This window comes from Urocampus carinirostris, chromosome 1 (assembly GCF_059441175.1).
Source record: "Urocampus carinirostris isolate Australia breed hairy pipefish chromosome 1, RoL_Ucar_1.0, whole genome shotgun sequence".
Taxonomy (NCBI): Eukaryota; Metazoa; Chordata; class Actinopteri; order Syngnathiformes; family Syngnathidae; genus Urocampus; species Urocampus carinirostris.
In genome coordinates this window covers 433,415-459,768 of record NC_142349.1, presented here as the reverse complement: position 1 = coordinate 459,768, position 26,354 = coordinate 433,415, and the positions used below count along the sequence as shown (strand labels likewise).

At 42.2% G+C, this 26,354-nt stretch overlaps 1 protein-coding gene across 2 annotated transcripts in view; it reads right to left on the bottom strand.

Moving 5' to 3' along the window:
- rgs9a (regulator of G protein signaling 9a) overlaps positions 1 to 26,354 on the bottom strand; it is a 71,602-nt gene that overhangs the window by 30,821 nt on the left and 14,427 nt on the right. For both annotated transcript variants that reach the window (XM_088329541.1, XM_088329573.1), the window contains exons 5-8: positions 16,455 to 16,505; positions 16,215 to 16,321; positions 14,631 to 14,682; positions 13,703 to 13,761 (exon numbers count right to left, since the gene is read on the bottom strand). In XM_088329541.1, the coding sequence (XP_088185667.1) occupies positions 13,703 to 13,761; positions 14,631 to 14,682; positions 16,215 to 16,321; positions 16,455 to 16,505 (269 nt within the window). The remainder of the gene's footprint in view (positions 1 to 13,702; positions 13,762 to 14,630; positions 14,683 to 16,214; positions 16,322 to 16,454; positions 16,506 to 26,354) is intronic.

The window sequence follows — 26,354 nt, the reverse complement described above, 5'->3', positions numbered from 1 at the left end:
TGCAGATCATTTCATTTCATTATCTGTGCAAATATAGCCACTAAATAGTCTTAATAATGTCAATCCCTGACAGACGCATAGGGTCAAATCAACGTGCGTCCCCGGGACGCAACTTTTTCAACACAAAATTGTCATTATTACCCGATTACTTTTATTTTTATCAAAGGTTTACCACACTCCAAACTTTTCGTCAGGCAGATCCGCCATTGTTGTTTCGGTTTCGCGGTTCGAGTTTTCGTCTGCACGCCGATCTCGGCAAACAAGATCTTGTTGCTTCGTCATTGTGTGGTGGAGAAAAATCATGTCGACATCATTTCGGGAAAGTTTTTGTCAGACAATTAAGTTTCCTTAAAAGAGCATGGGACCTGCAAGGACTCTCTGAGCAAACTGAGGCAAAAACATTTCCTAATAAGGATACGACAACACCTTCCTTGGGAGAAAAACAATTCCGAAGATGATACGTAAGTCCACAAGCAGGACCGGGCCCCCTCTTGGGTTTTACTCACTTGAAGCTATAAAAGATTTGTTATGTCTAAAGTTCTCTGAATTCTTTGGGACGATGCAATAAAGAACATCCCTCTCACGACGCCGGCATCCTTGCATTTCTTGAACACGCATGCGAGAAGAATTAATCGATTCTCGAACTTGCATTTTCTCCAACATTTAGTGGCGCCCAACGTGGCTGTTTGGCTCACAGAACGGGACTTCTCGTCGTGAAAGCTGCCCCGACGAGCAATTGAGGTAAGGATTATTTTCTTTTCTTGTTTCGGTTTGCTCGTCGGGGTAAGTTGAAATGCAGGGACCTGTAACGTGAGAGCCAAATTTAAAAAAGTCTGGATTTCTCATCTGTAGTCAGGCCAAAGTTCGGACGAATGAGATGCATTGTATAGATTGAGTTGAGATTTCTGTCCGACGACAATCCTGTGCTCAGGGATTGTTGTGATGGGTTTTTTTTTGGACAGGGCTGCTGAAAAATCTGGATAAGAGGTGCAGCGGCGTCGGTATGTGTACATTTCGAGACGGTTAATTCCGGTCCGTATAATTGTCTTGAGATCTGTGGAAAAAGCGGTGATGAGACGTCATCATGGCTGAAGTGACAGTTCGAGAGTAGACGATCTATATATAGTTCATACGGGGCATGTTTTTTATGTGTTTCTAGTCGATTGAGGATTGGGGGGCTGACATGCAAGTTACATTTAAAGACAAGTGTGGTGCATGAAACCCCGCCATTTTCTGCAATCTGAAAGGTTATACCGACGTTAAAGAAAATGAGTAGTTTATTAGATGTTGTATTATTAAGATAAAGTCGCATAGACAAAGCGATGCGAAGACTGTGTGTGTGACATGAGTGAGGCGTGCGCTAATGGTGCTGTGTTCTTTTGCCTTTTACGGTCTTGTATGTGTCTTTCGCGTGTCTTAGAATGTATTAGAGAAGGGAGTATATTTGAAACGTATTTAATCGGAGCGATGTGTTAGCTCCAAAAACTTTTTTGTGTAGGTGTGTGTGCCAGCTTGCACTGAATTTGCGTGTGTCTCTCTGTCTGTGGATGTGTGTTCTGTTTCGGTTCAGTTTCTCCCCCTCTCCGCTGAGCCCCCCGTCCGCCTTCTCCCTGCGTGGATGTATGTGAGTGTCTCCAGATGTTCTATGCTCTATGACTGGAGGCTTAACTGTTTGAGGGCTTAACTGTTTGAGGGCTGGAACGACACTGTGCGAGGGGAAAGCTTTGTTTTTCTTTTGTTTGGCGTTAAGAAGGGGGTCTTGGAAAAATAAATGAAAAGTGGAGTGACTGCTTATCCTCGCCCGCGAGGACACAGTGGTAATAGAGAGTGGCTTGACAGCAAAAAAGTGGTTTTAATAATGAGTGAAAACAGGATGTAAAAATACTGCGCGATTGGTGTGTGATAGATATAGGAAACTTACGATATTGGGAAATACATTGGGATGAATGATTCGTCCAGCGCTTCGTCTGCATGTGGCCTCTGAATTTGAGATCTGGTTCCGTTAAACATCGCGACGCTCTGAGAGGAAAAATTTGTGTACGACGAAGCCCATTCTAGTGGGAGGAGCCGGGTCCGCCCGAAGATGAATATTCATGAAAGTGGTTGAGCCGGAATGAACTGTTTGTGTCTAAGCAGAGGCAGACGTGCGGGCCGAGCAGAGGAGAGGGCCTCCACCATTCTGAGCCTGCTCAGCCCACCCCGTTTGGGAATATCAGCAACAGGCAACCAAATCAGCCCCGAGTTTGCAAAAAGCAAGGTCAGTACACAATAATTGGATGAATATGAACATTCTTGTGCCAGTGAAGCTTTTGGGATTGCGTCATCCGTACAAGGCCAAGCTGATTGAAAAGGTGTCACAAAAATGGGAGAAGAGGACGGAGAATCTTCAACCAGCGTGGCCGCAAGGGGGTACGTTTGATACAGACGCTTGTGGCGTCATGGAGGTGAGAATCATGGACTACAAGTCTGGCAAAGATAGCAAGAAACGACAGGAGAAGAGGAATACTGAAGAGGAGGTCTTGAAGCTGTTTAAGACTGAAGGAGTGCATTATAGGGAGAAAATCAGGGAAGGACTGATTCGACTAAAAGATAAATCATTGAACGCTGAAACGACAACTGGATCAGCTGCGTTGTATCCGACTTTGGTCGGAACAATGAAAATAAATGGGGATTTCAAATATGATGAAGGAGTAGGAGATGAGATGGAATCGCCAGCACGAAACCAGGGCAACGCGTCAACAAGTCCTCAACATCCTCTATCCCGAAGCACTGTAGCACAGGGAGAAAGTTCGACGGAGCGGAATGGAAAGAACCGCTCGACTGCTATGCAGAAAGGAATGAAACAGTCAAAAGAAAGTCAGGTGAATCGTTTTGGGTCGACATGGGAGCCGGGGGTGTCCGTCAAACGAGCCGGAACTTGGATCAGGATCAGCAATGTACGGTCCGAGCTACCATTAGGGAATTGGAACAGGAAATAGACAGTCTTCACGCAAGCGCTGAGGCAAGAAGGGACAGTTAAAGACCTGGACCGTCAGCAAATGCGACTGGTCATTATGTCCTAAGGTATAGGCCAAATATCCGGCCGCCAGAGAGGTATACAGACCCTGGTCAGTTTCCAATTCTAATAGAATAGAATAGAATATACCCTTATTGTCATTGTTACAAAATGGGTTAACATATTGTGACAACGAAATTGGGCATGAAACTCCAGTTTTACACATTCACAGTGAGGTATGAGCCAAGAAGATAAAGGAACAGAGAAGATAAGGTTATAAAACAAGGGGGATAAGGCTATAGTTATAATTTACATGGTATTTACACAAGAAATGTCGGCATGTGGGATGTTACATACAGTGTTATCGTAATCAAGGGAAACAAAGGTCAGTAAATCCCTTGGTAGACGCTCGACCTCGCTGGTCTAATCTCCCAACTGCCAGACATACATGAAGGTGCTGGGAAGTGGATTCGACGGTTTGAAGAAGAGACTATTGGCAAGCTGCTAGCCATCAGCGATATCAAGTCAGTATTGGCGCAATGTGAAGTTGCTTCAACGATGGAGAATATTTTGCGCCACAGCAACAATGGATGGATGGTCGATGTAATGGCGGATGGAACTGAATTTAACGCCTACCGTGCAGTGGTGTGGAGAGCACTACGGGATGAATACTCTGCCAAGATTGATCCAAAGGCATTAAAAGGTGAAACTCTCGGCGAAACTGAGAATCCAGCTTCATACATCGGCAGGCAGCTCAAACGATGGAAGCAGGAGACGGAGGAAGAAGTGGAGAACAGCCCTATACTTTCGACTCTGTTCCGCAATGCCGTTATCGGAGCCCTGCCAGTACAAGTTCAAAGTAAGCTGTCAAGAGATGTCGTAGGGTTAACCTCAATGCCATACAAGGAGTTTCGTGACCATGTTGTCCACGCCATTGAAAAATTCAGAAAGGATCAACAAAGGCAGCAGGACTTAGAAAGAGCTGAACAACGGAAGCTCACTCAGATGCAGCTCTCTGACCTGCAGAATAAAACTAAATTGAAGACTCAAGCATCTGTACTGGACCAACCCTTCCAGGCAAACATGACGGCGCCGCCTATCGCTCCATAAACCCAACAACCGCTTCCAGTTGTTAATGTTTATCAGCAACAGCCATTTGGCCGGCGACCCTACAGAGCAGTACAGGGCCAAATGCCTGCCTGGGGTTGAGGTGCCCCAAGACGGAACGGGCAAGCGCCCACAGGCCAAGCGATCGTGTGCTGGAAATGTCATGGGCCTGGCCACTTTGCGCGAAACTGTTCAGCAACCGGTCCGGGGGGATGGAGAGAACCAAAAGGGGGCCCGTCAAGGCAAGGAGGAGGATCTCCAAGTGCAGGTCCAAGATATTGGCATTAGGGGGGCCCAGAGAATCCTGTGGGGGAGGCCCAATTCACAATACATGCAGGGGAAACTGGCAGGGAACCAATAATCCAAGTCAAAGTCGAAGGCACCAAAATCCCAATGCTAGTTGACACCAGAGCTACGTATACCTGCATAAGTTCGGAGTATGCCTCAAACCTCCCCATGTCCGGCAAATTCAGAAGAAGGGGCTTTAGGGGCGGCAGTAGCTCAGGAGGTAGAGCGATCGTTTTAGGATTAAGGGATCCCAGTTCGAATCCCGGCTTGTCCGTGTTACATGTCGAAGTGTCCTTGGGTAAGACATTGAACCCCCAATTACCCCCAATAAGCAGGTTAGCGCCTTACATGGCTGCACAGATCACGGCCGCTATTGGGAAATGTGAAGCACAATGTAAAGCGCTTTGGGAAGTCATTGACTTGAAAAGCGCTATATAAATGCAGATCATTTCATTTCATTTCAAGAACAATAGGATTCTCGGGATCAAAACAAACCATTCCAATGACAGACCCAGTGAAAATCTCTACTGAAGAGGGTGAAATTACGATACCCATTCTTGTGTCAGATGAAACACCAGTCAATTTGCTGGGAAGAGACGCTTTGTGTAAGCTTGGAGTCAAATTGTGGTGCACTCCCGACGGGGTGTATCTGGACAATCCTGATTGGACTCATGAATCAAATGCTACAACAAAGCAAATGCGCAAAGGTCTACTGGCTGGGAAATCTACAGGAGCCCGTAAATGAAATTGTGAAAACCTGGGAACCTGTCATCAAAATACAGCTTCCAGAGGCATTCAAGCCAACAACAGATCATCATTGCACTATGTATTATGACTCATCCTGCAGTATGGTCTACGAGGAAATATGGGACAAACAAACAAAGAACACCGCAGTAGAAGTTTGGGATGACTGCCTCCTGATTGGCCGTCAGGGTGCAGCTCTAAACATCAAACCAAACGACTTCACCTCGCAGTGGTTCAGAGTGCCGGAATCAGAACCACATGTTGCATTAGTTGTCAACAAAGGATTCAGATCTAAAGACCTAGGTCCCATGGTGAAAGCAGCAAAGAGCGTGAGATGGATTGAAACTGAGGATTCGGAAATGACGATCTCAGACGAAGGAGGTATGGTGAGAATACCGTGTGAAGTGAAAATGGATGCGAAACCTTGGGTGATTACCAAACCAGAGGCGACACAAGCTGTTCAAGATGAAGACAAACAAGAGGACGTATTGGGACAAAAAATGCTGAAACATGTTCCGAAGGAGGTGTGGTCAAACCACGACACCGATGTTGGATTGGTAAAATCAGCAAATCCGGCTGAAATAAAATTGAAACGGGGAACGAAGTTGCAGTTTCGACCACAATATCCGCTGAAGCCAGAAGCGGAAGCAGGAATACAGAAAACGATCGACGGACTGCTCAAGGCTGGAGTACTAATTGAGATGCTAAGTCCATGCAACACTCCAATTTTTCCAGTTCTCAAATTGGACAAATCTAAATACAGATTGGTGCATGATTTGAGAGCGGTAAATGAGGTTGTCCAGGATTGGCCAGCTGAAGTTCCAAATCCAAATGCCATCCTTACAAATGTGCCTCCAAACGCAAAGTATTTCACAGTAATTGATCTTTGTTCAGCATTCTTTAGTATTCCGTTTTCTGAAGACTCATGGTATCTCTTTGCATTCACATACCGAAGTAAGCAGTACAGTTACACACGGTTGCCACAAGGCTTCAAACACAGTCCTCATATGTTCAACCAAGTACTACGTAATGACCTGGAAGGCCAGGACATCGATAGTACACTGATACAATATGTTGATGACCTGCTAATCTGCTCAGCAACGCTCGAAGAGTATCATAGAGACTCAATCAGAGTCCTACAGAGACTGGCTGGAACAGGACACAAGGCTTCACCAGCCAAATTACAATACTGTCAGCCGCAGGTGGAATATCTGGGAAGACTCATCTCACAAGGAAGCATTGCAATGACACCAGAGCAGCTCGAGGGAGTCAGCAAAGCTCCGAAACCCCAGACGGTCAGACAAATGATGACCTTCCTTGGAATGACGGGATTCAGCTCAGAGTCGATTGAGGACTACGCATGGTAGACACACCCATTGAGGGACTTAATGAAAGAAGCAGGAACAACGATGCTAAGAGCTGAACTACAATGGACAGACATTGCGATGGACGCTTTCGAAAACATCAAGCAAGAGATGCAAAGAGCGCCTTCTCTGGCAACACCGGACTACACAAAACCATTTATGCTATACGTAGCGAATCGATACAATATGTATGCTTCAGCTGTGTTAATGCAAGAGACATGCAGTGGTAGACAAAAAAAGCCAATTGCATACGACAGCACCAAACTTGACAATGTGGTGCAAGGATGGCCGCCATTTTACCAAGGCTTGGCTGCAGTTCATTATGCATATGAAAAGGCCACAACGGTAACTATGGGCTATCCAGTAATAATTTACACCCATCACAAAATCTCAGAACTGATAAATCAAGGCAAGTTCGTTGTTACTCAGGCCAGATGTCTGCAGTTCATGCCACTGTTGACATACCCGGACATTACATTGAAAAGATGTAATACAACAAATCCGGCTAACACCATACTGTTTGAGTTCGAGGGTGAAGCACACGAATGCGTTGCAGACACGATGAAGTACACCAGGTTGCGACCGGATTTGGAGTCCACTCCGCTACTGAATGCAGACCTGACATATTTCGTTGATGGATCGTGCTTCCGAGATTACCAAGGAAATCATGCTGGGTACGCAGTTGTCAGGCAAGAAGCTGAGCAGTATGTGGCGCAGAAAGCGGAAAAATGTGAACAACCCTGTTCGGCTCAGCGTGCAGAACTAAAAGCCTTGACAGAAGCGTGTAACCTAGCGTGAGAAAAAACTGCAAACATATACTGTACACCGACTCGGCTATGCACATGGAGTTTGCCACCATTTTGGAACTGTTTGGAAGCAAAGAGGATTCAAAAAATCGGATGGAAGCCCAATTCAGCATCATCAACAAATCATGGAACTAATGTCTGCAATGATGTTACCATCAAAATTAGCCATCATCAAGTGCCAGGCACACAGAAGAGGAGATGATGCAGTGATACGTGGGAACAATGCAGCGGATGAGGCAGCCAAAGGAGTGTCAAAAAGCAAAGTTGCTGTCCTCGCACCTATGGTTTCACTGGAACCGGTAGCAACGCCAGAAGATATAATCCTGATTCAAGGCAACGCAAGCCTCAACGAAAAGACACTGTGGAGAGAGAGGGGTGCTACCTGTGATGATAAAGGACTTTGGAGATCACATGAAGGACTGATTATTGCTCCAGTGTCTCTGCTGACTATGTTGATATCGGAAGCGCACAATATAGATCATTGTGCAAGGGGGAAGGTTGTAAAAAAGCTTAAGAAACAAGGTTACTGTTCTCCATATTTACAGGCCACGGTAGACGAAGTGCTCAACCAGTGTGAAATCTGTGCAGAGAACAACATAAGGAAATGCGTACGGGCACCGATTGGCTTTGTGCCAGTCCCACAGGGGCCTTTTAAGCATTTAGTTATTGATTATGTTGATATGATAAAGACAACCCAAGGAAAACGATATATGCTTGTTGTGATCGACCGATTTAGTCGTTGGGTTGAAGCAGTATCATCAAAAGATCTAGGTGCGGAAACAGTAATTGAGTTTTTGATCAGAGAAGTTGTTCTGCGATTTGGCATACCGTCAGAAATAAGCTCAGATAACGGTGCGGCATTTGTTCAAAAGGTCGTGAAGGGCATCCTACAAAAATTACACATTAAACAACGGTTGGGTGCGGTGTATCACCCACAAAGTCGGGATGGTGGAAAGAGTAAATGGAACATTAAAATCGAAGATAAACAAGATCTGTGCGAGTACTAAGCTCAACTGAGTGGATGCGCTACCGTTAGCGCTGATGAGTTATCGTATGCAAACTCATCGTATCACACATTTAACACCGCATGAAATGCTAACAGGCAGACCGATGCCAGCGCCGCATTTGAGAGGTCCCTATAAGGGGCCGCCGCTTGAGCAACTACAAACTGAACTGAGAGACTATATGAGACAATTGACGGCTATCCAGAAGGCCATCTACCTGCAGGTAAAGAGACAAGAGTCCAAGGTCGAACAACCATTCGAGAAGACGGTGGTCCCAGGGGATCTCGTGTACATTAAGGTGTTTCAACGAAAGTGGAACCAACCGAGGCGTGAGGGACCATACACCGTCGTAAGGGCAACGCCGACCGCAGTCCAGGTTGAGGGCAGCTCAACCTGGTACCATCTGAACCACTGTACCAAGGCTCATGCTGCCACCGTCAAGGAGACCAACCAAGATCAACAGGGCAGTAACGTTAAATTAGGAAAACAAGATGTGGATGATAAGGTTGTGTGTGATAATAAGTTGTCTGATATGGTTGTTGCTAGGAGCAGAGCTCGAGAAATCGCAGCGGCGAATGGAAATCGCGGGTCCGGAAGTGCAGCCAGAGATCCGAACAGCGGCGCTGCAGTTGCAGACCTTGATGCATCAAAGAGACAGCAGCCCGGTTAAGTGTGACACTACTGTACAACATGCCGAAACGGTTGAAAATTTGGAAAGTACGATTCGCAATAGGAAACAAATTGTAACTACTAGAATCCCGAGCATTATGGGATTAATCCGACAAAAGAGACGTGCAACCAGTCGAAGTGCCAACCGAATACCAGAAACCAAATATGTTAACGACAGTACAGACTAAAGTAACGGATAATAAGCCAAACCTTAACAGCTGGTGGACCAATTGGTGGGTCACTCCAGCACCTAAAGTGGCGAACCAGGCGGGAGTGGTGACAACAACACACCAAAAATCAGAGAAGCCTACACCCACGGCTACAACATCGAAGAGTGAGGTTACAACACGCCAACGGCCAGAAATGAGTACACTAACAGTACGTAAAATACAGGAAAGTGTAACAGAGGTTAAACAGCCAAAGAAGCCACTTCTAAAAGAAGGTGTTACCATGAGCCCTACAATGAGTAAGCCAATTGAAGTTAAAACTCAAAACAATACAGTGGGTAAGCCAATTAAAGTTAAAACTCAAAACGATATAGTGGGTAAGCCAATTGAAGTTAAAACTCAAAACGATACAGTGGGTAAGCCAATTGGAGTGAAACCTCAAAAAAGTTTAGCATACGAAGACTATTGTGCGGATGGTGGAGTTGACAGTCAGGACAGTCGACTAGGCTTGGGTGTATTTAGGCCAAGAAGTTTTGACCCGACGGAAGAACGTGGGTGGGAAAACGCAAAGTACAACACGTGGTATAAATGGTTATGGTATACCGCGAGAGACATGACAGATGAAGAATGCATAGCATGCTCGATGGCGCCGCCAGGCGTTTCAATTGTAATTCCAGAAAAACATCATATGAAGACATGTGCAGAGGAGCAGCGGCGGATTTGCAAAGACCCTAGATTTGCTTCACAAGTCTTTGTGGTTAAACCTCCTCCACTGCCAATGTGTACGATAGAATGTAGATTTACTTCTGGTCACAAAGGTGGACATTATTATCCAAGACTGACATCAACACCTGAGAAAATTAGGTATAGGATGTGTAGAGAATTTCAACGAACGACGGACCAGAAAGGCCCTCCAACAAGGTATAGGATTGATCGAACCACAGAGTATGAATGTTATGCGAGTGGTGCGTATAGTTATAGTGGCCTAATTGGGCATTGGGTAGGAAACACGACAGTGAAGTGTAAGACAACTTGGGTTATATCCTGGTTTCCACACGCAAAGATGGATCCTTATTTTCCAGATAAAGCAATATGGTTTGAAAATCCGGGTGTGCATGATCAGTCGTGCAAAAACATAACAATGTCAATTCCGGACATACATTATTTTAGGGATCAATCAGTCGCAGTAGCAGACAGTTACTGGATGTGTGGGGGTGACTATTTAAGGAACAGGCTCCCACAAAATTGGATAGGATTGTGTACACTTGTGAGAATGAAAGTACCTGTCCATATAATGTATAAGGGGGTTTATGAGGTACTGAGAACTCCCGGAGAAGCCAGAGTTAAGAGAGCATATGTTCCGGATGGACGAGTGTATCTAGATGCCATCGGACAACCGAGGGGAATTCCAGATGAATTTAAAGCTAGGAATGAAATTAAGTCTGGATTGGAATCGATATTTATGTAGATTACTCCAAATAAGAACGCAGAATGGATTAATTACATTTATTACAACCAACAACGTTTTATTAATGACACTAACGAGGCCTTTAGTGCGATAGGAGAACAATTACATGAGACATCTAGGATGGCCTGGCAGAATCGTCAGGCCTCGACTTTCTCTTAGCCAGTAAAGGAGGCGTTTGTCATATGATAAAAGACGAATACTGAACGTATATACCTTTAAATACAGCCGAATCAGGAAGCTTCACAAAAGCAATGTCAAAGATTCGTGAGTTAAGCAATGAAGTGACAGTAAATACTGAGAAGAGCAGTATCTCCTTTGATTGGTTCTCGTCTATATTTGGGTACTGGGGTGGTCTGTTAGCGAAAGGGGGAATTCTTGTACTAACCGTCATAATAGTTATGTGTTTGTTGTGTTTCTGTATCATACCTATTCTTAAAAGGGGAATGCTTAAGACTTTTGGAGAACAAATGACAGTATTGGCTTGGTACTAAGGTGGCAGAAGCTCAATTAGCACAGTTAGTGATTGAATATCCAAGCTTATTTCTGAGCGAGGAAGAACATATAACTCAACTGAATTCAACACCTTGAATTTTATCTGGCGACGTCAACAGTCAGGAAAACCTACACTAGAAAATGGAGCATCTGCGGGAAGAGACGCGTATGATGATCTGGACTAAATGCAATATAAAACCTACGCCAATATCCGATAGTACTTTCGTTAGACACGCAGCACACTATAGCGCTAGGAATGATGGGTACAAATATATTGGTTTCTAATTGTGATTCTCTTGTTGGTATGTCACGCTGCCGGGGAGTAAGCTGCTGACTGAGATGGTCAGGATGCATCGTCGCTTCCGGGTTTTGGGCTGCATGGAAACTGAGCGTGATGCCTGCTGGAATGATCTCCCACTCCGACATCTGACTTCACGACACCCGATGACGAATACGGCGAAGCAGGGTCTTCAAAGTGTTCACGGGGGTCAGGCCTAAGGCCTGTATGTATACTGTATTACTATCCAATCATGCACTCATGTTGAAATATATCAACGACTGTAACCAGGAGTTTGCACTGTTGTAACCGCTGTTATCACTTGTTAGTTCATATATGCATGTTCCTTTATCATGTACCGAGCAACCATCGGCAGTCTACGTGTATAATCCAGTATGTACGGATAAAGATAAATGCAGTGGGGGATTAGTGCATGGGTTGAAATGTTCAAGTCAAGTGTTTGGAGTGTCGGAGGATTTTGTAAATGAAACATAAACAATGAAAGTTAGAATAATCACAGCAGGCTAACCGCCAGAATTTTATTTTTATTTTCGATTCGCGTAAACTCTGTCCGTGTATTGGTAGCTATGATTTATGTTACTTTACCACTACCCTGTATTAATTTTTCAATTTTAATTTCCGTTCAGAGTGGGAGTTGAAACTCCCAAAGGGGGGATTCTGTGGTGGAGAAAAGTCATGTTGACATCATTTCGGGAAAGTTCTTGGCAGACAATTAAGTTTCCTTAAAAGAGCATGGGACCTGCCAGAACTCTCTGAGCAAACTGAGGCGAAAACATTTCCTAATAAGGATACGACAACACCTTCCTTGGGAGAAAAACAATTCCGAAGATGATACGTAAGTCCTCACGCAGGACCGGGCCCCCCTCTTGGGTTTTACTCACTTGAAGCTATAAAAGCATTGTTATGTCTAAAGTTCTCTGAGTTCTTTGGGACGATGCAATAAAGAACATCCCTCTCACGATGCCGCCATCCTTGCATTTCTTGAACACGCATGCGAGAAGAATTAATCGATTCTCGAACCTGCATTTACTCCAACAATTGTTGTGGTGGTTGTCGTCGATTTAGGGTGAAAATCAACACAAAATTGGTAATTTCTTCAATGTCAGTAATAAGTCGAATCATAATGCCGAAAGTGATAACAACAGCAATAAAACAGCGGATAAATTCTTCGGAAGATCACTAGGAAAACACGAGAGGCTAGGAAAACACGTGTGTTGAAGCGAACAACTCGGCGAAAGAAAATAAACAAAATAATACTCCTAAGCAAGATAAGGACTTTTCTGCCAAAATTGACTTAATTTTATTCCTGGTTACGCTATGAGGATGCTGATAAGGGATTGGACCTTGAGAAGGCATTACAACTGTGGCGTGACAGCAAACCATGAAGAATATATGAACTGAAAAATCTGAAATGATAACTGCTTTGTATTACCAATTAACTGTGATGATTAAAATGGCATGAATATATAGACTAATATTTCAGCAATATTATTTTGTATAATTTACAATATTATGAACTGAAAAATCTGAAGTGATAACTGCTTTGTATTACCAATTAACTGTGATGATTAAAACGGCATGAATATATAGACTAATATTTCAGCAATATTATTTTGTATAATTTACAATATTATGAACTGAAAAATCTGAAGTGATAACTGCTTTGTATTAACAATTAACTGTGATGATTAAAACTGAATGAAAATATAGATTAATATAATTATTTCAGCAATATTATTTTGTATAATGTACAATCTAGTTGTGAACTGAAAAATCTTGAAGTGATAACTGATTTGTATTACCAATAAACTGTGATGATTAAAACTGAATATAGATTTATATTATATATTTGTCGCCGATTTACAATTTCAACCTCGATAACACTAAATGGGACCCTAGATCTCTGTTGGGACCCATAGATTTTTGAGCATGCGAGTCCCCGGAACCCATCACTTTTGAGAGGTAAAATGAACACTGCTCTTGTTCTCTCTCTTTAGTTCACTCTCTCTCTCGTTCTCTTTCTTAAACTCTTCCTCTCTTTCTCCCTCTCTGTCTTTCTTTGTTCCTTTTTCTCTCAATCTAACTCTAACTCTTTCTCTCTCTTACTCTCACTCTCTCTCTCACTTTCACTCTCACTCGCTCTGTTTAATCAACCCGTCCCGACCGGCCGCCGTGAGATTCTTTTTTTCCACCATGTGGCTCCCAAGCTAATATGAGTTTGACACCCCTGCTATAAGTAGAAATTATAACAAAACAAAAAAAAAACAAGTTAAACAAAATAAGGGAAATTATTTTCCTACCTGTTCATAGGATTCCAACATGCCTTTCTTGCGGATATTTCTCTTTGCCAGGTAAATGGCTACCAAAAAGGAAAGAAAATTAAATAGTTTAGCATTATTTTTAAAGGGACAGTGTGTATTATTAAGCAACCTGTTGTGATAAGAAACCCATTTACAAAAACAACATCAATGGTGATTTTAAGGTACATTGTGCAATATTTGACCAAAGAACGGCACCGTATTTTCTAATGTGAACAAAAACCAGTCCTAAATGAGCACAGCGTAGCAGCAAGATGCCAAACAAACATGGCGGCGATCATTGGGTGTGGATTCCGCTATGTAAAAGAAACACAAAAATCTCCACTAATAAATATTATTTAAAGGCTTAACATTGGTATGATAGTTCATGTATTCTTGCCTATTATTCAAACCAATGTTTTCTCTTTTACTGAATAAGGGTTTCTTTTTGTACCACTTGGAGGCACTATTGCACACTGTCCCTTTAAAGATAAAAAAAGAGGGTTTACATTTTTTCCAGACAAGGCAAGACCCTGGCTAAATAGGATCTATTTAGGTTTCTTGACCTCCTAAGAACTGGCGTCCACATGTGTCAACATAAATGCAGATCAAACAAGAAACTCGGGATTAAAGGTTATTATGTGTGTATTATTTAGTGTCTCCTAGGTTACTTATACAAGCCTTAAAACATATTCATTAAACTTTAAACATACATTCAATACAACAAATATACACTGAAACAACCTACGAACAAATTCAACCTACTAACAATCGTTCATAAGTTGGGCATCGTCTGTACTCATCATTCATCGTTATGAACATCTTAAATAAACCATGCAATGGAAATTTAATTGACTTTTAATTGACTTGTTCTTCTCTTTAAAAAAAAAAAATAAAAAAAAAAGAGAAGAGAAGAAGAAAGTTCACTCACCGTAGTCAGTGTCATCTGCAACCCATTTCTGCGTAGGCCAAAAGTATGGAGTCTGGCATGGTCAACATTGAGAAGAAAATGTAAAGCTTTTCATGCACATGATTACACTTATTGTACTTTGAGTGTTAATTTGTTGCCTTCAAATTGCTATATTAATACAGTTTATTTGATTGATTCATGGATGGAGCACACGCTCAATCAATCGAGTGATTAATTGATTGATTTTAACCCTAAAAAAATTAACTGATAATTTACGGTCCAGCTTAATAATGTGACTTGTTCTGAAACACTGCTCTGAACCTTGACAAATTTAATGTCACCCAGAGTGACTTGGTCAAATATTTAGTTGTCACATGGGACCCTAATCTGTTGTTTCAGATACAGGTTAAGAATATTTCTAGAATCGATATTTTTTTTCCATCTTCGCGGCATTGCAAAGATTGGCCCTATGCTGTCCCAGTTTGATGCTGGGATGATAAATCATGCGTTGTTTAACCACCGTCTTTATTACTATAATGTACTACTCTCCAATATTTCATGTCAAAAATTAACATGGAAACTTCCCATTTAAGGGGTTGTTAGTGCCCGTTCATTAAAACCTACATGAGGGCTATTGTATCAATTGTGGACATTTATTATGTGCCATCCAAAAAAATAAAGTAGCTTTTCTCAGTGATAACTGAAAATGTAAGCTATATATTACCGTCATTTTACACCTATATGGGGAGGGTAATATTTACAGACTCACTAATATACTTGCGATTTACTCAAAATCTAAAAATCCCATCACTTGATAAATGCACACGCAATCGTAAAATCACATATGTAAATTGCAGGTATATTTGTGGATCTGTAAAATACACGATTCACACCGGATTTGCTCTTTTAATAGTATGTGAAAAATTGGCTTTGAAGGTCTGTAAAAGGTGCCAGAAATTGTCCATTAAATGGGTTTGTAAAGCCTATAGACTCCCTTATTTCCTGCTATCCACACTTATACACTGAGTTGGACCTACATTTTATTTTAAGAGATAAACTTTTGTCTTCAGAATCACACTTTTTTTCTCTAAGTTTTAACTTGCTGACATGTGGTGAGCCATTGTCAGAGCTTTTTTTGCCTCTAGCTACATGATTTGATTTGTTGCTTGACTTATTAAAAGGGGACAATTCAACATAACAGAACACACACGCAAAAAAGAAGAGAAAAAAAAGAAAGAGAAAAGAGAACATTGTGATAAAGGGACAAAAAAGAGGTAAAATGCTAGGAGAAACTAAACAAAATAAGAACAAAATAAAAGGGGAAAATAGAGACAAAAATAAGGAAAAAGACAAAAAAAGAAGTAAAAAGCTAGGAAAAAGGAAACTTGTAAAAACTAAAACAAAAAAGGAAAATGGAGAACTATAGAAAAAAAGTGGGAAAAAAAGTAAAAATCTAACTACAGGAAACAAAAGAAAAAAGAAAAAGGAATTATAACACTTTTAAAAATAAGGAGAAAAATGGGAAAAAGCCCCCCCTGAGACGCATCTGCCTGTCAAGGAATTTAAATTCAAGTAACCTATGCAACTGTATTTATGTTCATCTACCTGGAATCGGTAAATGGTATTGTCATTGTACATGACCAGCTTCTTGTGGTTCTGCAGGAGATAGATGTAACCGTAAGCCACTAACATAGTCCCAAAAGCCTGGGCCTCTACAAGACAAACACAGGGAGACGTTTGTTAAGGCAAGATACAGTATAAACATGGAAACTTTTTAAATGGTCAACTTTTTACGACTAGTCTTTTTTTACTGTTTGGATTATTATTTATTTTGTATACATTTACCTTCTACGGTCATCTTCATCTTGTTAGCAATCCATGCAATGATGTCTTTACCTGATTGGAGACATGCAATTTCTGAATGATAAACCAAAGCAAATAAGGCATTCACAGTAAAATGGGGAGTTAAAGATTTACAGAGATTTCTTCAAAACCTTGATGACAAAGGATCCTATAACATACACTCCGTGTCATCGCTAGTTTATTTAAAGTCATCGCGCTGCTGCCGAACCCCTCCCCGGCTGCTAAGACGCTGCTCGGCTTCCGACTGCTCACAAGTAAGTATGGGTTGTTGTAATGGTTGCTCCCACTTCCATAGGCAGGTAGCCTTTCTAGAGGGACGTGTCCGTGAGGCAAAGCAGTTTAAAAGGGAAATGTTAGGTGCCGCGGACACCACTGCTAGCGTGGGTTGTAGCGAACCTGCTAGTCCGGTTAGCATTACCCCTGAATGGCTGGCTAACCGCGGTGAGCCAATCCAGACACATAACAAGTTCAGCCCCCAAGCTAGTCCCACTCCACCCCAGTCTACAGGTTCCCTAACCCTAGTTATAGGTGACTCCATCACCCGTAACATAAAGCTTAGCACCCCAGCCACAGTTATGTGTATTTCTGGGGCCAGAGCACCCGACATTGAGGCTAATTTGAGGGAGCTGACATGCAAACATAGACATCAGGACAGGGCTAGCTACACTAATATAGTCATTCACGTTGGCTCCAATGATACTAAGATGAGGCAATCTGAGATTAGAAAAATATTGCTAGGACCTGAAATCTAGACAGAAAGATGAGTCGGCATCAAGTAATTGTCTCTGGCCCCTTGCCTGCGAACGGCAATGATGAGAGGTTTAGCGGACTAATCTCGCTCAACCGGTGGCTGGCCAGTTTCTGTAGTCAGCAGGAATTTATGTATGTGGATAACTGGCCCACTTTCTGGGACCGAACTGACCTGCTGAGGAGAGACGGCCATCACCCTAACTGGGAAGATGCTCTACTCTTTCTAAAAATATAGAGTACTGTTTAAGCCTTCCATGACAGGGTACACTAGTGCAGGCCAGGTCAAAGGTGATTAGTGAGCCTGTAACCACGGGTGTGGAGTCTGTATTGCTAGAGCTAACTAGCGCTATGCTAGATTCATGCAATTCACATAGTTTTTGTAGTTTAGAGCGTTCCATTTCCTGCATCACACACCCTGATCTGTTCTCTTCTATAGCATCTTCTTCTGTGCTTCTAAACTCTGATTCTTTATTGTTAGGTGAGGAGGGAGAAGAAATAACATTATTTTCTACTGCTATTCATCCTGTTACTCCACCTGTCAACAATATTCCTTTGGTATGGAATTCGGGCCCCACCTACCGCCATGCAAGGCACAAGACCCGGGACTAGCAGCATAATCTTGTGGAGGTTCCCACTAAGGTTCAAAACTCGGTCAAGGGTTTAGCTCGGTCCACAGTGCTAAAGCTGGGTCTTCTGAATATTAGATTGCTAGCTTCCAAAGCTTTACTTGTAAATGACCTAATTAGTGATCACAATCTTAACCTAATTGGCCTTTGTAAGGACTGGTTAAAACCAAACGAGTTTGTAGTGCTAAATGAGGCTTCTCCCCCCTAACTTTGCACTTGGCACGACCATTCAAGAATGGGGGTGGTGTTGCTCTTATATCGGAAAGTATGCTGAAATTTACCCCCGGAACCTCTACTGTTTTTTAAAACGCTTGAAGCACTTGTTATGAGGTCCTCGATGTCAACACTAATTTATGTAGTTGTTGTGTTATATCGCCCACCTGGAAAATATTCACATTTTTTTGGATGAATTCTCGGCGGCAGTAGCTCAGGAGGTAGAGCAATCGTTTTAGGATTAAGGGATCCCAGTTCGAATCCCGGCTTGTCCGTGTTACATGCCGAAGTGTCCTTGGGTAAGACACTGAACCCCCAATACCCCCAATAAGCAGGTTAGCGCCTTACATGGCTGCACAGATCACGGCCGCTATTGGGAAATGTGAAGCACAATGTAAAGCGCTTTGGGAAGTCATTGACTTGAAAAGCGCTATATAAATGCAGATCAGATCATTTCATTTTCGGAACTGTTAAGAGATTTACAACATATGCGGACAATGTTGTAATTATTGGTGATTTCAATGTTCACATAAACTCCCCATTTAATTCACTTGTGGTTGCTTTTAAGTCACTGATTGATACATTTGGTTTTAAGCAAATAGTTGATGTGCCCACTCATAATGATGGGAATAGTCAAGTCAAGTCATTTTTATTTATATAGCCCTTAATCACAAAGAGTCTCAAAGGGCTGCACAGGTTATTTCACAGACTATTATTTCAGACTGTTATTAGACCATCTCCTGATCTGGAAACAACATGAGGGCAAGGAAAACCTCAAAACCTCAACATGAGCAAAATGAAGAAACCTTGAGAAGCACATGTGGTATCCCCCTTTCAGGATTACCAGGCAAAGGATGTAGCAATTACAAATAATACAGAGATATTGTTGACAAAAGGTATAGGTTGTTCATATGCTATAGAGTAGAAGTGTGTTTTAAGCTTAGATTTAAACATTTCCACTGAGGTTGCAGATACTGTAGACCTTGTTCTGACCCGGGGTGTAGTAGCCTCAAATGTTTCAGTGTTACCATATCCAAATGCCATCTCCTGTAACTATCTTGTTAAGTGTGAGGTTCTGTTTAATGTTTACTGTGATAAGGCAAGGCAAGGCAAGGCAAGTTTATTTGTATAGCACAATTCATACACAAGGCAATTCAAAGTGCTTTACAGAAATGGCAGACAAGTTAAAAACACACAATAAAAGACATTGAAAATTTAAAATGTGTTTTTTAAAATGCATTAAAACCACAGATAAAACATAATAAAATCAATAAATTTAAAATAAGGTAAAAGTGAAGAGTGCAGATAGAACCCTTTCAGTTGTATGCACAGTTGAACAGAGCTGTTTTCAGCCTGGACTTGAACATTGTCAGAGTAGACGCCTGTCTGCGTCATCAGGAAGACTATTCCAGAGTTTAGCTGCATGGAACTGAAATGCAGCTTCACCCTGTTTAGTCCTGGCTCTGAGCACCAGCAGAAGGCCTGTCCCTGAGGTTCTCAGGGTCCGAGATGGTTCATATGGGACCACCATGTCACATATGTACTTGTGTGCTAGACCATGAAGAGACTTATACACCAGCAGAGCTGTTTTAAAGTCTTTTCTCTGAGCGACAGGAAGCCAGTGCAGAGACTTGAGCACAGGACTAATATGGTCGTGATTCCTGGTTCTAGTCAGGACCCTAGCAGTAGCGTTCTGGATGTTCTGCAGCTGTCTTACAGCTCGTTTAGAAAGTCCAGTCAGAAGGCCGTTACAGTAGTCTAACCTGCTAGACATAAATGCATGGATAAGTTTCTCTAAGTCTGGTTTAGACAGTAAATCTTTGATTCTGGCAATGTTTTTGAGATGGTAAAAGGCTGATGATGTTATGGATTTAATGTGGCTGTTAAAGTTTAGGTCTGAGTCCATTATTATCCCGAGATTTCTAACCTGATTTTTAGCTTTTAAACTAAGTGATTCCAGATGACTGATAATAATAATAATAATAATAATAATTTCCTTGTATTGTCATTCTGTGTAACAATGTACACAGAACGAAATGTCGATTGCACCTGACCCGATGCAGCCGCAGCCAAGAGAGGGCGCCGCACTTTCTCTGGGTTTTGGTGGGCCAAAGACAATGACTTCAGTCTTGTCTGAGTTTAGTTGGAGAGAGTTGTTTTGCATCCACACAGTTATCTGTTGGAGGCAGTGACAGTGAGTTCACGGGCCCATGTTCTCCTGCTGTCAGCGAGATGTAAATCTGAGTGTCATCTGCATAGTTATGGTAGGACACGTTATTACTGCGTATTAACTGGCCCAGGGGCAGCATGTAAAAATTGAACAAGAGGGCTCAGACTGGAGACAGTTTCTTGGACTGTTTTTTTCAGTTGCAGGTGTGAAATGTGTGTAAGGAAAATGTAGGCGTTTGTAGTCACAATATCCGCCCTTCAATGGCATTAGCTTTAAAATAACTATTACCTACTGCACCTCTGGCCTTCCCTTCATATTATTGGCCTGTTGACTCACTTAAAAACGACCTTAATACTGCTCTGGTCAATGTTTTTGACTCTGTGGTTCCTCTATGGCATAAATTTCGACCAAAGAAGCACCACCTTGGTTTACTGAAGCTAAAATATCGTTTTTCTCAAAGATTATTGTTGTACATAAAAACAATCTGAAATTTTTGTTTGACACAATGGCGAAACTTACTACACAGCTACTTACCCGCATAGTTCTACTTATTTTGCTAATTACTTTATGGTATTTTTTAATAAAAAGGTTCAACTCATCTGGAATGATATTTTAAATGAACACTCTGCAACCCCGTCCTACCTTAAAGATGCGGAGGTTATGTGTCAGGACCGTGTCGGGGGCTGTTCAAAAATTTTGTCCAGTTTCAATGATTTGTCCCTTGAGAATCTTACACAGATGGTCAGTAAGGCCAAACGAACTATTGCCCGCTTGATCAATTCCCTGCTTTACTGGTGAAAGATCTGTTTGGGATCTTAGGACCTTCAGTTTTAAGTATTATCAATATATCGCCATCTTCGTGTATTGTTCCGGTAGCTTTCAGGTCTGCTGTCATTAAACCCACGCTTTAGTGACCTAATCTTGACCCGGAAAGACAAGGTGATTATAGGCTATTGTCAAATCTGCTATTCTATTGTGAATTTCCCTTCGGGGATGAATAAAGTATCCATCTACCTATCTATCTTCTTTGCAAAATTACTTTAGAAGGTCGGCTCACAGCAGCCAAATGACTTTGTCGGAAAATAATCTCTTTAAAACTGTCCAGTTAGCACTTAGAGCAAATAACTCAACTGAGACAGCCCTGGCTAAAGTAACCAATGATCTCCTCTTAGCAATAGATTCCTTTGCCTCGTCAATGTTACTGCTGCTGGATCTCAGTGCTGCTTTTGATACTGTGGAGCACAACATATTACTTGTTCATCTGGAATGCATCGGTACCTCTGGAACTGTATTCGCGTGGTTTCGGTCCTACCCGTCGACAATATTTTAACTACAGCAATCTGACCTCTAAACTAAAATTTGGTCTTTTGAATGTTAGATCGCTCGCTCCTAAAGCTTTACTTGTAGATAATATTATTCGCGATTATAAACTTAACTGTATTGGTCTTTGTGAAACGTGGTTACGCCCGGATGAGTATTTAGCTCTAAATTATGCTTCTCCCCCAGATTACGAGAGTAGCCATATAGCACGCACGTTGAAAAAGGGTGGCGGTGTCGCGCTCATTTCTGAAAAAACGCTCAAATTTACTCCTCGTACCTCTAATAATCACAAGTCGTTCGAGGCTCTTGTTATGAGGTCCTCTCCATTGTCAATCTATGTGATAACTATCTATCGCGCACCAGGACCATACACAACTTTCTTAGACGAATTTGCTGAACTTTTGTCTGAACTAGTAACCTATGCAGACAAAATTATAATCATGGGGGACTTTAACATTCATATGAACTCCCCACTCAGTTCACTCACTGTTGCGTTTCAGTCTATAATTGATGCTTTTGGTCTTAATCAACTGGTTGATTTGCCAACCCATAAAGATGGAAACACGCTCGACTTGGTTCTGACTCGAGGAGTTTCAACCTCAAACATGGCGGTGCTATCGTGTACTACAGTTATCTCGGATCATTATTTATTACATTTGAGGTGCTAGCTAAATGTAGTACCAAAAAAACTGAAGGATTCACCGGACGCAATATAAGCACTGGCGCAGTTTCTGAGCTCTCCGATATTCTTCCAGGAGCAGTTGCGTCCTTTCCTTCCTACATAGGCTCCATCGAACCACTCCTAAATGAATTTAACGCTACCCTGGCCAATGCCCTGGATTCAGTAGCGCCCATCCGGCATAAATCACGACCTAAAAGAAGCACACCTTGGTTTAATGATGAAACTAGATCCCTTAAACGAGAATGCAGGAAATCTGAAAGAAAATGGCGCGCTACCAAGCTTGAAGTTTTCCATCAAATCTGGTGTGATAGTTTGTTGAAGTATAAAGCGGCCCTGGCCTCTGCAAAATCAGCCTACCTTTCGAAGGTGATTGCGTCACAAAAGAACAATCCCAAGGTCCTTTTTGACACTGAAGCATCACTAACAAGGCAACAGACTATCCCAGATAGCTCCACCCATTCTGCCCACGACATAATGGTCTTCTTTACTAAGAAGATCCAAAGCATACAGGAAGAAATTGCTAAAGACAGTATTAATTCAACACATACTAAAGCACTCAAATCTCTAGATGCACGACATGGTGGCTGTCTAGGTATTTTGTCCCGTTTTAGTGAACTGTCACTCGATAATCTTAAACAGATGGTGAATACGGCCAAACCGACGACTTGCCAGTTCGACCCACTTCCAGGTTCACTTATTAAAGGTCTCTTTGGCGTTCTTGCACCTTCAGTTCTAAATATTTTAAACATATCACTCTCCTCAGGTGTAGTTCCAGCTGCTTTTAAGTCCACCGTCATTAAACCCACACTGAAACGACCCAACCTAGATCCAGAAAACTTATGTAATTATAGACCTGTGTCAAACCTACCGTTTCTTTCTAAAATACTTGAAAAAGTAGTGGCACAGCAGCTGAATGATTTCATGTCCGAGAACAATCTCTTTGAATCAATGCAATCAGGATTCAGGGCTAACCACTCTACTGAGACAGCTCTGATTAAGGTAACCAATGATCTCCTACGGGCAATGGACTCGGGCGCATCATCACTTTTGCTGCTGCTGGACCTTAGTGCTGCATTTGACACAGTGGACCATATTATCTTGCTAGAACGGTTGGAAAAATGGATTGGTCTCTCAGGAAGCGTCCTATTATGGTTCAGATCCTACCTCTCAGATAGGACACACTGCGTTAAATATGGCGAATTGACATCTGAGCCATTTAGTGTTACTTGTGGTGTTCCGCAGGGTTCAGTGCTTGGCCCCCTTCTCTTCAGCATTTATATGCTTCCACTAGGTGATATTATTCGCAAGTATAATATCAGTTTCCATTGCTACGCAGATGACACTCAACTCTATCTCCCGATGGAGGAATCTGCCACACTAAACTGTGGAACTTTGGAGGCCTGCCTCACTGAGATAAAAGAGTGGATGTCACTCAATTTTCTGCGTCTTAACCCTGAAAAGACTGAAATGTTAGTTATTGGTCCATCTAAGTCCCGTGACTTATTCTCTAAAACCGCAGTGAACTTGGACAATTGCCACATCACACAGAGTGACTCACTTAAAAATTTAGGTGTCATTTTCGACCCTGATCTGTCCTTTCAAACACATGTGAAGAAAATTACTAGAACCGCTTTCTTCCATCTCCGTGACATTGCTAAAATTCGTCCTATACTTTCTCAGTCGGATGCGGAAATCATAATTCATGCGTTTGTTACCTCCCGTCTCGACTACTGTAATGCACTACTTTCCGGTCTTCCGATGACCAGACTCAAGAGTCTTCAGCTGGTACAAAATGCTCCAGCGAGGCTTTTAACAAGGACAAAAAAGTACGATCACATCACCCCAATTTTGGCTAACCTGCATTGGCTCCCTGTTAGCCTAAGATGCGATTTTAAGGTTCTCCTACTACCATACAAAATCATACATGGACTTTCCCCCTCATATCTTTCAGATCTGATCTCCCCCTATGTCCCGGCCCGAAGCCTTCGTTCTGAGAGCGCCGGTCTCCTGGTGATCCCAAGAGCCAAGAAGTGTTCCGCTGGTTCGAGAGCGTTCTCCATCCGGGCACCGGTGTTGTGGAATGCTCTTCCCCCTGAGATCCGATCTGCAACCTCGGTGGAAATGTTTAAATCTAGGCTTAAAACTCACTTCTACTCTATAGCATACGAGTAACCTAAACTTCTTATATGTAATAACTTGTGAAGCCCTTATAGACTAATTGTGATTAAGGGCTATACAAATAAAAATGACTTGACTTGACTTGACTTAAACACTCTCATGTCCCCTGTGGCATTCCACAGGGCTCTGTACTGGATACAACTGTACAGTTCAGTTGAGGGAATCTGGAGGCCTGCCTTACTGAGATTCAAAGATGGATGTCACTTCATTTTTTGCGCCTTAACCCAGAAAAAACTGAAATATTTATTGTTGGTCAGCTCTCATTGTCGTGAGTTGTTTTCAAACACTGCCCTGAACCTAGACAAATGTGAAATGAACCACAGTGACTTGGTCAAAAATCTACGTGTTATATCTGATCCTAATCTGACGTTTCAGTTTCATATGAAAATGATTACTAGAATAGTCTTCTTCCACATCCGTAATATTGCGAAGATTTGTCCAAAGCTGTCTCAATCAGATGCAGAGGTTCTGATTCATGCGTTTATTACTTCTCGGCTTTATTACTGCAATGTATTGCTTTCTGGTCTCCCAATGTCTAGCATCAAAAGTTAGCACCTGTTTCATAATGGGGCAGCGAGACTAAGACAAAAAGATTTGACCATATTACTCCTGTATTGGCCAACTTGCACTGGCTCCCAGTCCACTTAAGATGTGTCATTAAGGTTATCTTACTAACATACAAATGTTTGCATGGACTTGGGCCCTCTTATCCCTTAGATTTGGTTTCTCCCTCCGTTCCTGCACGGAGCCTCCACTCTGAAAATGCCGGTCTACTTGTGACTCCAAGAGCCAAGAAGAAGTCTGCAGGCTCGAGAGCGTTCTTCATCCGTGCTGTGGACCTGAAGCATGTCAACGCCTGCATCAGAGAACTACAGAGCCTCCCACAAGCCAGTCCAGCCCTACTAAGGATTATCCATAGGCACCTTGAGTGACTCAACAACAACAACAACAACAACGCCTGCATCGACCATTCGGCAGAGATGGGAAGCTGCATCGTTGCTGTTATGGACTTTTTGGACTATGTTACAGGCTTCAGGCGTCGTAGCTGTCATGCACTTTTCGGACAAATTTCAACATGTTACCTATTGTTCTTTTTTATTGATGTTCACTATGATTGTGTACTGTTACCCAATGCTAAATCTATTCCACCCTGGAAGGGGGATTACCACTTGTGAGGACCCTTTTCAAGGTTTCTTTTTTCCTCATGCTGAGGTTTTGAGTTTTTTCCTTGACCGATGTTGGTTTAAGATCAGGCGATGGTGTAATTGTAATCCTGTGCAGTCTTTTGAGACATTTTTGTGATTAAGGGCTACACAAATATCTGTGACTTGACTTGACTAGTTTTAACTCTATCTATTCTTTTCCTCGTTCACATTAGCTTTGTTTACATTCGCCAGGTCTGTCTGCACTTCTCTCTCCCTCCCGTGTCAATCAATCCACACATGCCTCACTCTCTCTCATGTGTCCCATGTGCCCGACTACAGAACATGCTTTTATGACCAAAATTTCAACAACAAAAAACTGAAAAATGCCATGCAATTAAAGTGCAACTAGTGAGAAAACATCATCAAACTAGTATGAACGGACTGTATAAATTAAATAACATGAAATTAAATGATGCCTAGGATGTGTGTGCCCTCTTCCACAGCATCCTTTAAAGCAGGGATGTCAAATTCAATTGCACAAGGGGCCAAAATTCAAAACACACTTAAGGTCAACCAGGATAAACATTTATTGAACACACTTAAACTTAATGTTTTTGGAACATAAACATGAATAAAAACAGACAAGAATATTAAATTTAAACCTTAAATCACTTATACGATATTTATTATTTTGCTCTAAATAAAAAATATCTTGTGAAATAATACAACATAGAGCCCAGTTCGAATCCCGGCTCATCCGTGTTACATGTCGAAGTGTCCTTGGGTGAGACACTGAAC